The following is a 12,932-nucleotide window of genomic DNA, read 5'->3' on the forward strand; positions in this document are numbered from 1 at the left end:
AAAGTATTACACAGTTGTTAAAAATGGAATAACTCACCGCTTGCGCCACCATATCCGTAGCCACCTCCCATACCACCTGCAGCTCCAGTTGCTGCAATTTGTAAAATATCATATATTTAAAATAACAATTTATGTTGGTTCATGACAGAAATTTGAATATTTATCAGAGAATATTATTATAAAATATTATCGATTACTTTAAGCAAATAAGGAACATTAAAATATATAAATTAAATTTTTAAATGATGCAGAATTTCATAATGAAATTGGGACTACTAATTTTGCATTTCTAAAGTAAACATTAGTATAAAACAACTAAAGTATAAGTTTTCGCATTTTATCTTTAAAATAAACTCACTGCCACTAGAAATGGATTTTAAGAACGGATTTACTAGAATAAATGAAATGTTACAATCAGATTTTTTAAATTGTGATATACAATATTAGAATTGAAATAAGAAAATAGGAAAATGTAATAATTGGTCTTTAGTTTAAGATTACAATCAACAAATATACAATATTATATATGAATAAATACAAAATAAATTAATATATCAATATACCAGTAGAGTGTAGATAGAAATAATATATATAATAATTAATAATAATTGTATAATAATATAAATAATATTGTCAATATAAATAAACAAATATAAAGTAAAATTTATATTATAATCAACTGTAATAATCGTTATAAGTTTACCGAAATAAAACTATTAATGTTTTTATTACACTAAAATTATCATGAAATTAACCAAAATGTAAGAACTCACTACTTATGGCACCATCTCTTATTCCTCCTACCTCTCCATATGCTACCAATGGAATAAAAATTTCCAAGTAGACTCTACTTTCAAGAATTCAGAATTCTTTCATAAATACTAATATTATGTCAAGAAAAAATATAATACCCAGTACAAATTGCCTCTCATCCTGTCTTTAAAATTTTCCAAAATGAAATATTTACAGAATACTACTATTTTACATCTTGTTGCCATCGTTTACTTTCATGCAAAAATGACGAAGGAGACTGTAGCATCCAAGTGTTTTATGTGAATTATTTTCATCGAACCTGATATATAGCTTACAAACTAAAGACTGGCAAGCATTTTAGATTTTTTAATTTTCAGCATTTCGGATTAAGATGTTAATCTGTTCCTATTAACTCTTCAGTAACAATTTTTTAAATTTAACCTCATTAATACAAAACTTTGTATTGCACATTCAAAAATGAAATTACAAGGACATTCATCAGAAAAATTATATTCCACTAAAGTTTAACTCATATTTCTTCTCCGTAATTTTATATAATAAAATTAATAGTATAAGAAATTCTAAGAAAACTTGGAGAATATATAGAATGCAACTATTTTCAGATTCAGACGTTAAAATTTCGTTAGTTAACTTAACAAAACATCATACAATTAATTTTAAATTAAGCATATTATACAATAACTTAATATGTAGTAACTCACCGCTTACAGCACCACCACCATAGCCACCTCCATATCCACCTACAGCTCCAGCTGCTGTAATTATAACACCGTAATTTTATAATAATCTCTCAATATTTGCAATAAAGAAATATCGAAAATGAATGTAGAATTTTGCAAGGAAATACAATATGTTTTCTTTTGTAAAAATATGGAAAATGAAACTTCAAAAGTTAAATTTTTTCAAGATGTTTATTTTTTATATTCGCAGTAATGTATCAAACTGATCGGGTTTTTTTTTACAAATGTTTAAAAAATAAACAAAAAAATGGATACAAAATTTCGAACAACATTTACGTTTTCCAAGGAGAAATTCTCTTCCATTCTAGCCGGTAAATTTGGTCAAAATAACGGATGATAAGTGTGTATACATGAAAACGAGTTTTTATTCATATTGATTCTGCAGTAATTTTTGTAAAGTTCCCTCTCAAAGATTCCTCATTATATCCTTAAAAAGTAAGCTACAATAATTAAATAAGAATTTCATTTGAAAGCAAATATTTCGCTAGTTAAACCTTCAAATATTCACTTTAATTAGTTAAAATATAATTAATAACACAGAAAATAATTCTAAATAAGTAATAAAATATTTATACAGACGTTAAAATATAATAAAAATACAGAAAATAATTTTTAGATTATAAAGTTAAAAATTATATAAAAATAACAACTAAAAAATGATACTTTTAATATTCTAATATTTATATTTTTACTAGAATTTAATTTCCCATTAACAGCATCACACAATTATTAAAAATGTAATAACTCACCACCTGCAGCACCAAGTCCGTAGCCACCTCCCATACCACCTGCAACTCCAGATGCTACATTTGGAAAAAGATTATAATTTTAAAACAACCTTTCTGATTGCATGATAAACAAATATAAAAATTAACCACAAAATCCCGCCTGAAAACATTGCGTATTTTGTATGAGAAAAGGATAGAAAAACAAAATATACAATTAGATTACAATTAAACTAAACTACGCAATAAAATATGCAAAATATACAATAAATATTCAATTGAAATAAATAACAATATATATAACAAAATTCTTAAAAGATTTAAATTTTTTAATTAAAATAATCGCCTTGGATGACCAACTGATTTTCTGAAAACACAGAGTTTGTTTAAATTTAATTAAATATTATTCGCTTAAACTGATATATATTTCCTTTGTAACGGCAAATAATAATTATTAATTTTTACAGCATATATTATAAGTTTTTAAAGCATTATTGTAATTTTTAAATATTTTCCATTAACTCATTGCAATAATATTTTTGGTATAACCTGATTTGTTATGAAAAACGTGCTGGCGCGCGGATTGATTCTGGCGTTGCTTTGGTAACCTGTAAGACATCGGAATCGGCACTTTACCAAATAAACAACTTGGAATTTAGCTAAGAAATAGTGGTGGAAATTATTTTTATTCCAATTTTTTATTGATCCTTTCAATTAAGTTATTGAATCTCAATAGTAACTAATTCAACATGGTAGTAACGTCACTTAACACCTTCAAGAAGGCTTTTTAAACATTAGATTATGAAAGATATTAAAGTCAGGTAATTTCACTAATGTTACATTTGGTCAATCATTTTGCCTATGACCATTTTTATAAAGTTTCATGGCAAAATTCTATTATATACTTCATCGTCGGGTATTGTAACTTGAATTTTTCCGCCATTAACCAGATATTAAATAGAATCCTTCTTTATTTTTCAACAATGGAAGAAATTCAAGCGATGAAACATTTGACGAAACAATAAAAATACTTTAAATTTCAGTCCGATAATGAAATCTGTTGTTGAAAAATATTTTAAAATATGCATTTAAAAAAGGCTGAAATTCAGATGATATTTTAATCAATTAAATTTATTTAATTTATAAGACAATTTTTTTAAATGATGTGTAAGTTATATCTATACATCAATAATTTCGAATACTAATGTGAAAAGTTTTCATTCAATTTTTATTTTTTAAAGTTTTAATCAATATTTAAAAAAATAATTCTCATATATGTATGTCAAGATTCAGATCTGATGATCTTTAATATTAACAATAATTACATTAAAATGAAAGATCAATGTTATTTTTCAGAATCGAATTTTACTGCGAAATATCTATCTCTTCTTTACAACATTGCAGAAAAAAAAGGTTTAAATTACAAATATTAAATTTAGAAATTTAAAATGAAGCATTTTAAAATGTCATAAATTGATATTGTTAACAAATACTATAGAAATCATGATGGGAACTCAAAAAAAGAATTACAACGTATTAGATAAAGAAAAATGATATTTTATTCTACAATAGTTGGAATACAAATATTCAGAAAAACACGGAACAGAGGTGGCAAAAATTCATAGCCAAGATAACAAAAACCGCAAAAGCACTAATAAAACAAGTGGACATCATGCCACAAAGTAGAAAACAGTAAAAGAGCAATTAATATTTCAAACAGATAATTGAATAAACTCCTTCAGTCCTCTGATTTTAAATAAATTTCCAGACGGGTCATGGAATTTTCCAGAAGAATCCATAGATTAGAAAGAGCCAACATTCTTGCATTTTCAAAAACCTTCATTTTTTTTTTTCACCAAATGATCGAAAATTTGTAACCAGGATTCGGAGTTATTCACTGGCATCTATTCAACATATATCAAGAATCGCTGTAAATCTCTCTTCGCAACCATGATACTATTTGGGCAAGGAAAACAATATTTCAAATTCTTAACATTATTGTCCTCCTCAAAGATTTCACATCTGCATTGTTTCATAATATAGAGCTATGATAAGTAATCCGAAACGGAAGTAGCTATCTACTGTGATTAGCTTTTGACTTAACATTGGAGGATTCTGTACTCTGTTGAGAGAATCATTCCATTTCTTGCCAATAATGTAAGATCTTTTCTGAATGATATTCTTCTGAATGCTATTGTTCAGGCTCAGATTTCTCCGTCGCTTCAGGCTGTATTGACTAATGGCGTAATCAGTCGCCATTCGTTCACTAGATAAAATAATTCGCTATCTAGCAATTCCTAAATAGGAAATGGTGAAAGAGGTCGCTTAGTGATCAATAATCCAAGCAGAAAATATGTGAATCGCTTTAGCTTCCCTCTTTTATACAGGATTTCCTACAGATAATGGAATTTTCCAGAAAAATACCTTAATTCTCAGTTCTTGAAAGCTATAGTGTCAAACTTCTTGCATTTTCCAGAACATTAATTTTTATCGTCAAGATCATAATACAGTGAAAAAGTTTCTCGCCAAAATCAGTTATTGACCAGGCATCCATTTAGTATCCATTAACATCTCATTGTAAAATCATTGGTACTTACGTGGGAAAAAAGTGATATTGCTTATTCGAACAACATAATCATTAAAAGTTTCTAAAAAGATAATTCAGAGAAGGACACGTTGTGCATCTTTTTCCATTATCTGTCCTTCCTTTCTTCATTTCCATCTGTTTTCATAAATAAGAAAATTTCTTAGCTTCCAAATGTTTTGTGTTAAGTAATTAATTTGCAATACAAATAGAGCATGTTAAATAAATAAATGATTAAAGTTTAGCTAATTGATCAAAGTTATCACATAAAAATATGAATTAAATTTATTTTAATTTTGAAGCAGCCTTCTCTAGACGTTTCGAATTTAAAATAAAATTTTATATTTCATCACTGAAATTAATTTATTTCGGTATTATAAAGATGTCGATTCAAAATGAATATTCCTCTAAAAATCAATTGAAGATTTACATATCGGTTCGTTAATAATCGATAAAAAAAATTTTTTAAATCTAATGAAAGTGAGGAATTTTAATGTCAACAATTATTTTTAAAAACAAATATAAAAAGGACTACTTTAAATATTTGTTATCAGTTTACCAATAAGAAAACTTTTTAAATTTAATCTTACATCATTAATATCATACATTTATTGAAAATAAGTAACTCCCCGCCTGCGGTAACACCTCCCATACCACCTGCAACTCCGGTTGCTGCAATATGATTAAAAAATATCCTTGAATTATGCAGGAGAATTAAAAAATATTACATCAAAACTTTATGTATTTTCGTTAAAAAACACCAAAAAACAAAAATATAAGAATTACATTTTTTTAATGATATTAAAATTATAATTGAAATGGCAACACTAATAGATAAAATAATGATTCGTTTTCATGATAGAAATGGATTGTCCCCAAATTGGCAAACATGGTAATTATATATTTGCTATCTCCACTTTAAAAATATCAAGGAACACATTTAAATTACAAATATTGCAATTAAAAAAAAGTAATATCATCAAGCATTTTTCAATTTAAAAAATTATCATTGGAATTGTTATTAAAATTTTATAATTTATACATTCGATAAATACTGCATTTTATATATGATCTCTGTTATTGAATTCGCTGGAAAAAATTACGATAGCATCTAAGTAATTTATCATGGAAAAAAATTCGTATTTAACAAAAAATACAAAATGTTAAATGTCGCTTGGCATGTATTCATACATTACAATAAAAACATCAATTAAAATGTGATTTGTAATTTATATTAACTCAGAAGAAACAGTTTCTGATTTTTATTATTGAAAATATGATCTCATGGCATCATTAAAATTTAAATTAGTCAATCATTTTTTTCATATGAAAGTCAATGAGTCATATTAAATAAATATCAATGCTACACTCAGGTAAATCAAAAAAGTAATAAATGAAATGAAAAGGAATAAAAAAAAATATTATGTTGTAATTTCTTTACGATTGAAAAATAAAAAGTAATATACTTATAAATCATTGCCAATTTATAAATAAAAATTTAGATTTTATTTCATATTAACAATGATATTGTTAATTGCAGTCTAATGTTTAATAGCATCTGGAAGCTCATCATTTGCTAAGAAAATCATAATATAAAAATAATTTTTTTTGAATGAGTAAGAAATAAACATTAAAATTTACCATTGTTACAAGAAACTTTTTTTCCCTAATGACTGCAAAACGGAAATACAGAATTCGGATTTTTGAAACATGCAAAATTTTATATTTAAAGTTATAATATTAATGCGGAAAATGCACTTTTCTTTTAAAGGCAAGTTTATATTGTGAATTGTGCCTGTCAAAATTAAATCATCGAAAAATGTTCTATTTAACAAATATTACATTTAGAATCATTTAAATGCTTCACAATTTAGTAAATTATCATTGATATAATAATTAAACTTTTTTAAATAATAGATTTTAAAAATGATAGCATTTTTTAATCTTTTCTCTGCTTACTATTTTTATGGAAGAAATTACAAAGATTTTTTTTTAGCTTTGAAGTGTTTTACGCAAACCTGTTATTTTACTTTAACATAAAATATAACATGATCAATAATGATAGATAAATAATTCGACATTAAATGCGTGTTCAATTTTTTCTAAGATGTTCCTGTTCTAAATATAACATCTTTAAAAATTAATTTACTTCAATTTAATATAATTTTCATTTGAAAGCTAAAGCTTCTGCAGAAATTAACTTCACTTCTGCACTCGTGTATGTTAACTGATTAAAAATTATTGCTGAAATATGAAGAAAAAAAGTGTTTTATATTTGTTATCTATTAGTAAAAGATATTTTTTAAATTTTATTTTACATTAAGAATATTACATAGTTACTAATTTGTAATAACTCACCGCCTATGGCACCACCTCCCGTGCCACCTAACACTCCGGTTGCTATAATTAGAATGAGAAAATCATAATATTAAAATAATATTTTTGAATGTGCAATAAAAAATTTGGAAATTAACCACAGAGCGTTACAATAATACATTATGCATTTTTGTTGCATATTAATGGAAATTTAAAATATGCATTTTACATTTTGAAAAGTTTTTGAATTAAAGCACTCAGTGCTCAAAATATTACTTATTAAATAATGATTGAATAAATGTGAATATAATTTTGCTAAGTTCAAAGTTAAACATTTTATTAGAAAATTTTATTACATCTTTTAATATTAATATATTTCATTCTAGGAAAATTCTTATTAGAAATTGAATGTTTCGCTAAAATTATTTCTTTATTTTAATTCTTATCAGCTAAAATGTATTTAATAAAATCAAACGAAAAAGGGAGAATTTTAGTGTGAAATGTAAAAAGTAATTATTTCAGTATTCATTATTTATATTCCAGAAAAAAAAACTCAATTTGATAGTATAAAAATTACTACATAGTTATTAAACCTGTAATAACTCACCGCTTGCGGCACCACCTCCACTGCCACCTCCCATTCCAGCTCCAACTCCAGAAGCTGCAATTAAAATATCATGATAGTAAAACACCTTCAGCTGCAATTTGTATAAGAATATCAGAATTTTAAAAAATAATATAAGATGGGTCAAAATAGAAAATAAGAATTCACCTAAGAATATTACTAGAAAACAAAATACTCCTTTGTCAAAAAAGAGGAGATAAAAATAAAAAAGAAAATTTTTTTAGATAGTTAATTCTGAATTTGAAACAATAGCTTCTACTTTCCAAGCCATGCAACTTGTTACTGATCAAGGCAGTCTCTCTAAGATTCCTTGATTTCATCCTATCCGCTGAAACAGTCCTCTGTCCGTTTATTTCTATCTGTTTCAAGTCCTTTTCAACATTAACCAGCTATCTTTTGGAAGATCTTCGTTTATCCTCCATTCTTAAAAAGGATTTTTTTTTTTTGTCGAGAATAAATCATTTGACCCAAAATTCTGATACGAAATACTTCTACTTTTTTGACAAAATCGAATTTGCAATATTTTTTATAAATTTCGTGATCATGAATAATTCTCTACACATTATTTCGTTTTATTGATCCAAATTACTTTAAGATTTTTGTTTCAAAAAATTCAACAGTATGTTCTTTTATCAATTGTTAAACATTCATTCCATTAGAGGGAAATAGATATGGCCAAAATCTTATACAGATTAAATATTTATGCTGTCCAATTTTATTTTAAGTTGGTTTCTAAGGCCATAAAACATTTATTGGCCATGAATAGCATATTTTTATTTCAATTTTTTTTACCAGTACAATTTAAAATCATTGCGCCCAGATATTTAACTTACTTTAATATTTCAGAAAAATAAATATTGGTTTTCAAAAATAACATATACATAGTTTTGTTTTTTGTAATCATAAATTTAGTTTTATTCCCATTAATGATTAGACCCATCTTTCCTGCTACATTTTCAAGCCAAACAAAACCCTAGCCAGCAGTCTGTTTTGTTCGCTGAATAATATCCATCCAGTAATAGGATTCTTCTTTGCAGAATAGTTAAACATAAATTTAATTCAGAGGCTCACAGCATTGTCCAGAGTCAATTATAGAGCAGTCATCATAGTGTCGCAGACTTTTCTTAGTATAGAATGGTTCCAGGAAATGCAATATAATTTTTAATTATTCAGTTCGTCTTCTGTAATTAAAAGCCATCCTTATAAAACTCAGTAATTTATTTGGGAATGTTAAAACACAGCCTTGCTTCGAATATTTTAATCTTTTGACACTCCCATAAGCAACTTCAAAATCAAAGGAAAGATAGTAAGAAACAATGATGTATTCCTTTGTTCTTTCCAAAATTTAACTAATAGAGTTAATTTGATCAGTCTCTATTTTCCTTCTCTAAAATACATCGATAGTTCCCAAAAACTTTGGAGGCTTACAAAAGCAACCATTCATATAATACGACAAAGAATATTTCATATGCTGTATTCAATAAAAGTAATTCTTCTATAATTAAAACATTCCAGTTTGTCTCCCTTTTTATATATATATATATACGTTAAACAGATCCTAGTACCCAAACGCAAGAGAAGAAAACAGACTGGAAAATAAATTCAGGATGAGATTTAGTATTATAATTAAGTTTAAGTTATTTAAATTATTCATTCATACAATTATTTATATCTTCAAATATTTGGCTCTATTTAAGCACAAATAAGTTGACAAGTAGCCAAGCAGAGCAATTGTCAAGTTAAAGGCTTCATATCCGTAAATCAGGAATCAGTTCTCGATGCGTTTTTTTTTAACTTTGAAAACTATTTCAATTTAATTAATTATTTGCAAATATTTTTTTTAAATTTAAGTTACTCATTCTTATGCAAAAATAATTGGGCATGACTTATTATTTCAATTACATTGGGAATTAAATTTTTAAACAGTGGAATTATTATAAACGGCTTTAAGGGTGATAAATAATTTAAATTACTATTGCCATTAAAGAGTGATAAACTATTTGTTCTAATCAACGAAACTATGTTTGTCTTGCAAATTTAAGAGAGAAACTCATAGTTTATGAAATACATAAGTATTGTAATAATCATAAGAAAATGGAAGACATGATATACGATATTGAATGTGGCGGCAGATGATCGTAAATTTTAGCGACCTTTAAGGACAAAATTTAGGGATTCAAACAAAATTTAAGGAAATAAAGCGTTTTTCATAAATACAACATTTATTGGAGGAGAACCAACAAAGACTGAGAATTACAGCAAACATCGTCAAGTTTCCAACTTTACAAATTTTTGAATTCAATTCACCCATTACAAGTCTTAGATCATTCGAATGGCTTCGAGTATAGATCCTTCCAAGATAATCATGAAATTCAGCCTTCTCTTCCTGATTTTTATCGTCGGTGGGGGATGATTACAAGTAACTGAAATATTTTGAGTCATCTTTAATGTGCAACTTACAAATCTTCCCATTCACAGCCTTGAATTCAATAACTCTATTCCTAACTTGTATGTTGACAATTAAACCCGATACAAAATGGTGTGTCTCACCATAACAGTTATCATAGGCATTGTCATTTCGTTTATCAATTACGCCTTGATTTGTACGTTTCATTTCTTACGCAGCTTTCTGCAGGGTTTTTTTTCTGACAAAAATTGAAGGAAAGTGGACATCATTATTTTTAAAAAGATGTTTCATTCTCTACATAAAACAATACTGTTAAGAAATAATGAACTTTCACTTTGACAATCGAATTATATAGTAAAGTTTCTATTCAAATATAGAATTACATTGTGAAATTACAAATAGAATTATGTAATTTGGAGGAAACCTTTTTTAAATTGGCAATATTACGCAATAACAAATATCCAGTAACTTATCGCCTACATCCCTACCATACCATTTTCAGCTATGAGTACTGTCATTTGAATAAAAATAGCATAATATTAAAATAATCTTTTTTGAACTTCCAGTAAAATTTTTGGAAATTTGTCACAGAATGTTTCAATAAAGAGTATGCATTTTCTCTTGCATGTTAAGGGGAAAAAATTTATACATTCCAAATTAAAAAAAAATATCCTGAATTATATATTTAAAATGGTAACACTAATGGGGAAAAATCAACATCCACTTTCACAAAAGTATTATATTGTATTATATTATCAATAAAATGTAAATGACGTTTATTAAGTACTTCAACAGAAAAATGAGATAAATATAATTATTTCTCAAGTAAATTTTTCTTATTTTTTTTCTAACTTAAAATAAGGCTTTTAATTACATCATTCAAAATTAGTGTAATTCAATAAAGTTTTCATTTGAAAATGCTTCATTAGAAATTTATTATAGTTCTGCGTCCTGGTTAGTTCAAATGCTATAAATAAATTCAGAAAGGAAAACAAATTTTGGTGCATATAAATATAAAATAGATGAAAATAATATCTTTAATATTTGTTATTAAATTTAAAAGGATTTTTTTTTGCAAATTAATTTCACATTCATAATAACATATTTTTACTAAAATGTAGCAACTCACTACCTCCATAGCTACCTCTTACGCCACCTGCATCTCCAGCTACTGCAATTAGGATAAATATATCAGAGAATACGCATGATTTTTTATTACTTTGAATGTATATTTTTTTAGGATGTTTGTGGGATTTAACATCGTTTTCCATCATCCAACTTGTTGGATTAACACTTAGCACCACACATCCGTTTCTAGAGCTTATTTGGCCCTTTCCAGTCGTAGGTTTATTTATTATATCAAAAAAGAATTACGCAGCAATCAATTTGAACGAAACAAATGACCGAGTCACAGTTTGCCATTAGTAGATCCTCGTAAAAGTATAGCGAAAATTTCCTAAACTTTCTCAAAAGATATAGTCATAACAACCCCATACTTTTGTAAATTACCTTTATTATTAATCATTGGTAAGAAATTGCAAAAATTTATGTAACTTCCAATTAATTCATCGACCTTTTTCTTAATTATAATAAAAATGTATCTGAATAATGATAAGATAAGAGTTTTCACTTTAAAATGTGGTTTTAATTTAATACTAACTCGGAAGACAACGATTATTGAAATTTTTTTATTAAAAATATTATTACATCTTCAAAAAATTAAATCAGAAATGTTTAAATTTTCATTCAAAAGTAAATATTTCATAAGAATTTAATTTTAATTCTCATTCCAGTTAATTAAAATTATTAATAAACTGAGAAAATAAAATGAAATTAGAACATAACAATATTGAAAGTTATTGTACGCATAAGGAAAACAAAACAATAAATATATTTTATTCAAATATATTTATACTTAATCTGTAATTTGTTATACTAATACTTAATCTGTAATTTGCCAAAGCAAAACCATTTAATTTAAAATTTAAAATATTACAATGGTATTAAAAATTATAGTAACTCACCGCTTGCGGCACCACCCATACTAATACGTCTAACTCCGATAGCTGCAATTTGAATAAGCATAGTTAATAATTATTTTATCAAATAAATAATTCTGGGATTTAATCGAAGGACACAGCACTGAAAAAATACGTTTCATTTTGCAAAAAGAGAAGTATACAAGATAAATTTTTAAATCATATTAAATTCTGAAGTAAAAATAATAAAAATATAAAAAATGAAGATTTGTTTCGGCAATCGAATAATATTGCTAAATCGCCATTTAAATACCGAATCATATGGTAATTAAGGAAAATAAAGCATTTTAAGTTTATTTTCACATTAAAAATATTACTAATATTATATTAAAATATTACTAATATTACTAAAAATTACTAAACATGCTGTAACTTACCAACTGCTGCGCCATGACCTATGTCATCTGTCTCTCCGGCTGCTGCAATTAAAAATATTATAATATTGAATAAACCTTTAAAATGGGCTAAAAAAGGGAAATTAACCGTACTATGCTGCAATTAAATAATATGAACTCTCTGTTATATTTTAATGGAGAATGCAACTATACGCGTTTATTTTAAAAATATGTCATATTTAAAGTGGTAACACTAATGGGGAAATTCAACATCCATTTTTACAACAGAATTATGTAATATCTTAGTCATTTTTACTTGAAAACATTTAGAAATATTTCTGAATCACAAATATTATATTGAAAATAATTTGCAGTACCATGCATCAA

At 25.9% G+C, this 12,932-nt stretch overlaps 1 protein-coding gene across 1 annotated transcript in view; it reads right to left on the reverse strand.

Annotated features, from left to right (window-relative positions):
- Positions 1–12,602, reverse strand: part of LOC129975505 (uncharacterized) — a 32,990-nt gene extending 20,388 nt beyond the window's left edge. The window contains exons 1-6 of the mRNA XM_056088567.1: positions 12,588–12,602; positions 7,747–7,837; positions 7,182–7,223; positions 2,264–2,317; positions 1,476–1,529; positions 38–91 (exon numbers count right to left, since the gene is read on the reverse strand). Coding sequence (XP_055944542.1) covers positions 38–91; positions 1,476–1,529; positions 2,264–2,317; positions 7,182–7,223; positions 7,747–7,837; positions 12,588–12,602 — 310 coding nt within the window. The remainder of the gene's footprint in view (positions 1–37; positions 92–1,475; positions 1,530–2,263; positions 2,318–7,181; positions 7,224–7,746; positions 7,838–12,587) is intronic.
- Positions 12,603–12,932: the final 330 nt, after the last annotated feature.

The sequence above is a fragment of the Argiope bruennichi genome, chromosome 7, assembly GCF_947563725.1.
Source record: "Argiope bruennichi chromosome 7, qqArgBrue1.1, whole genome shotgun sequence".
Lineage (NCBI taxonomy): Eukaryota > Metazoa > Arthropoda > Arachnida > Araneae > Araneidae > Argiope > Argiope bruennichi.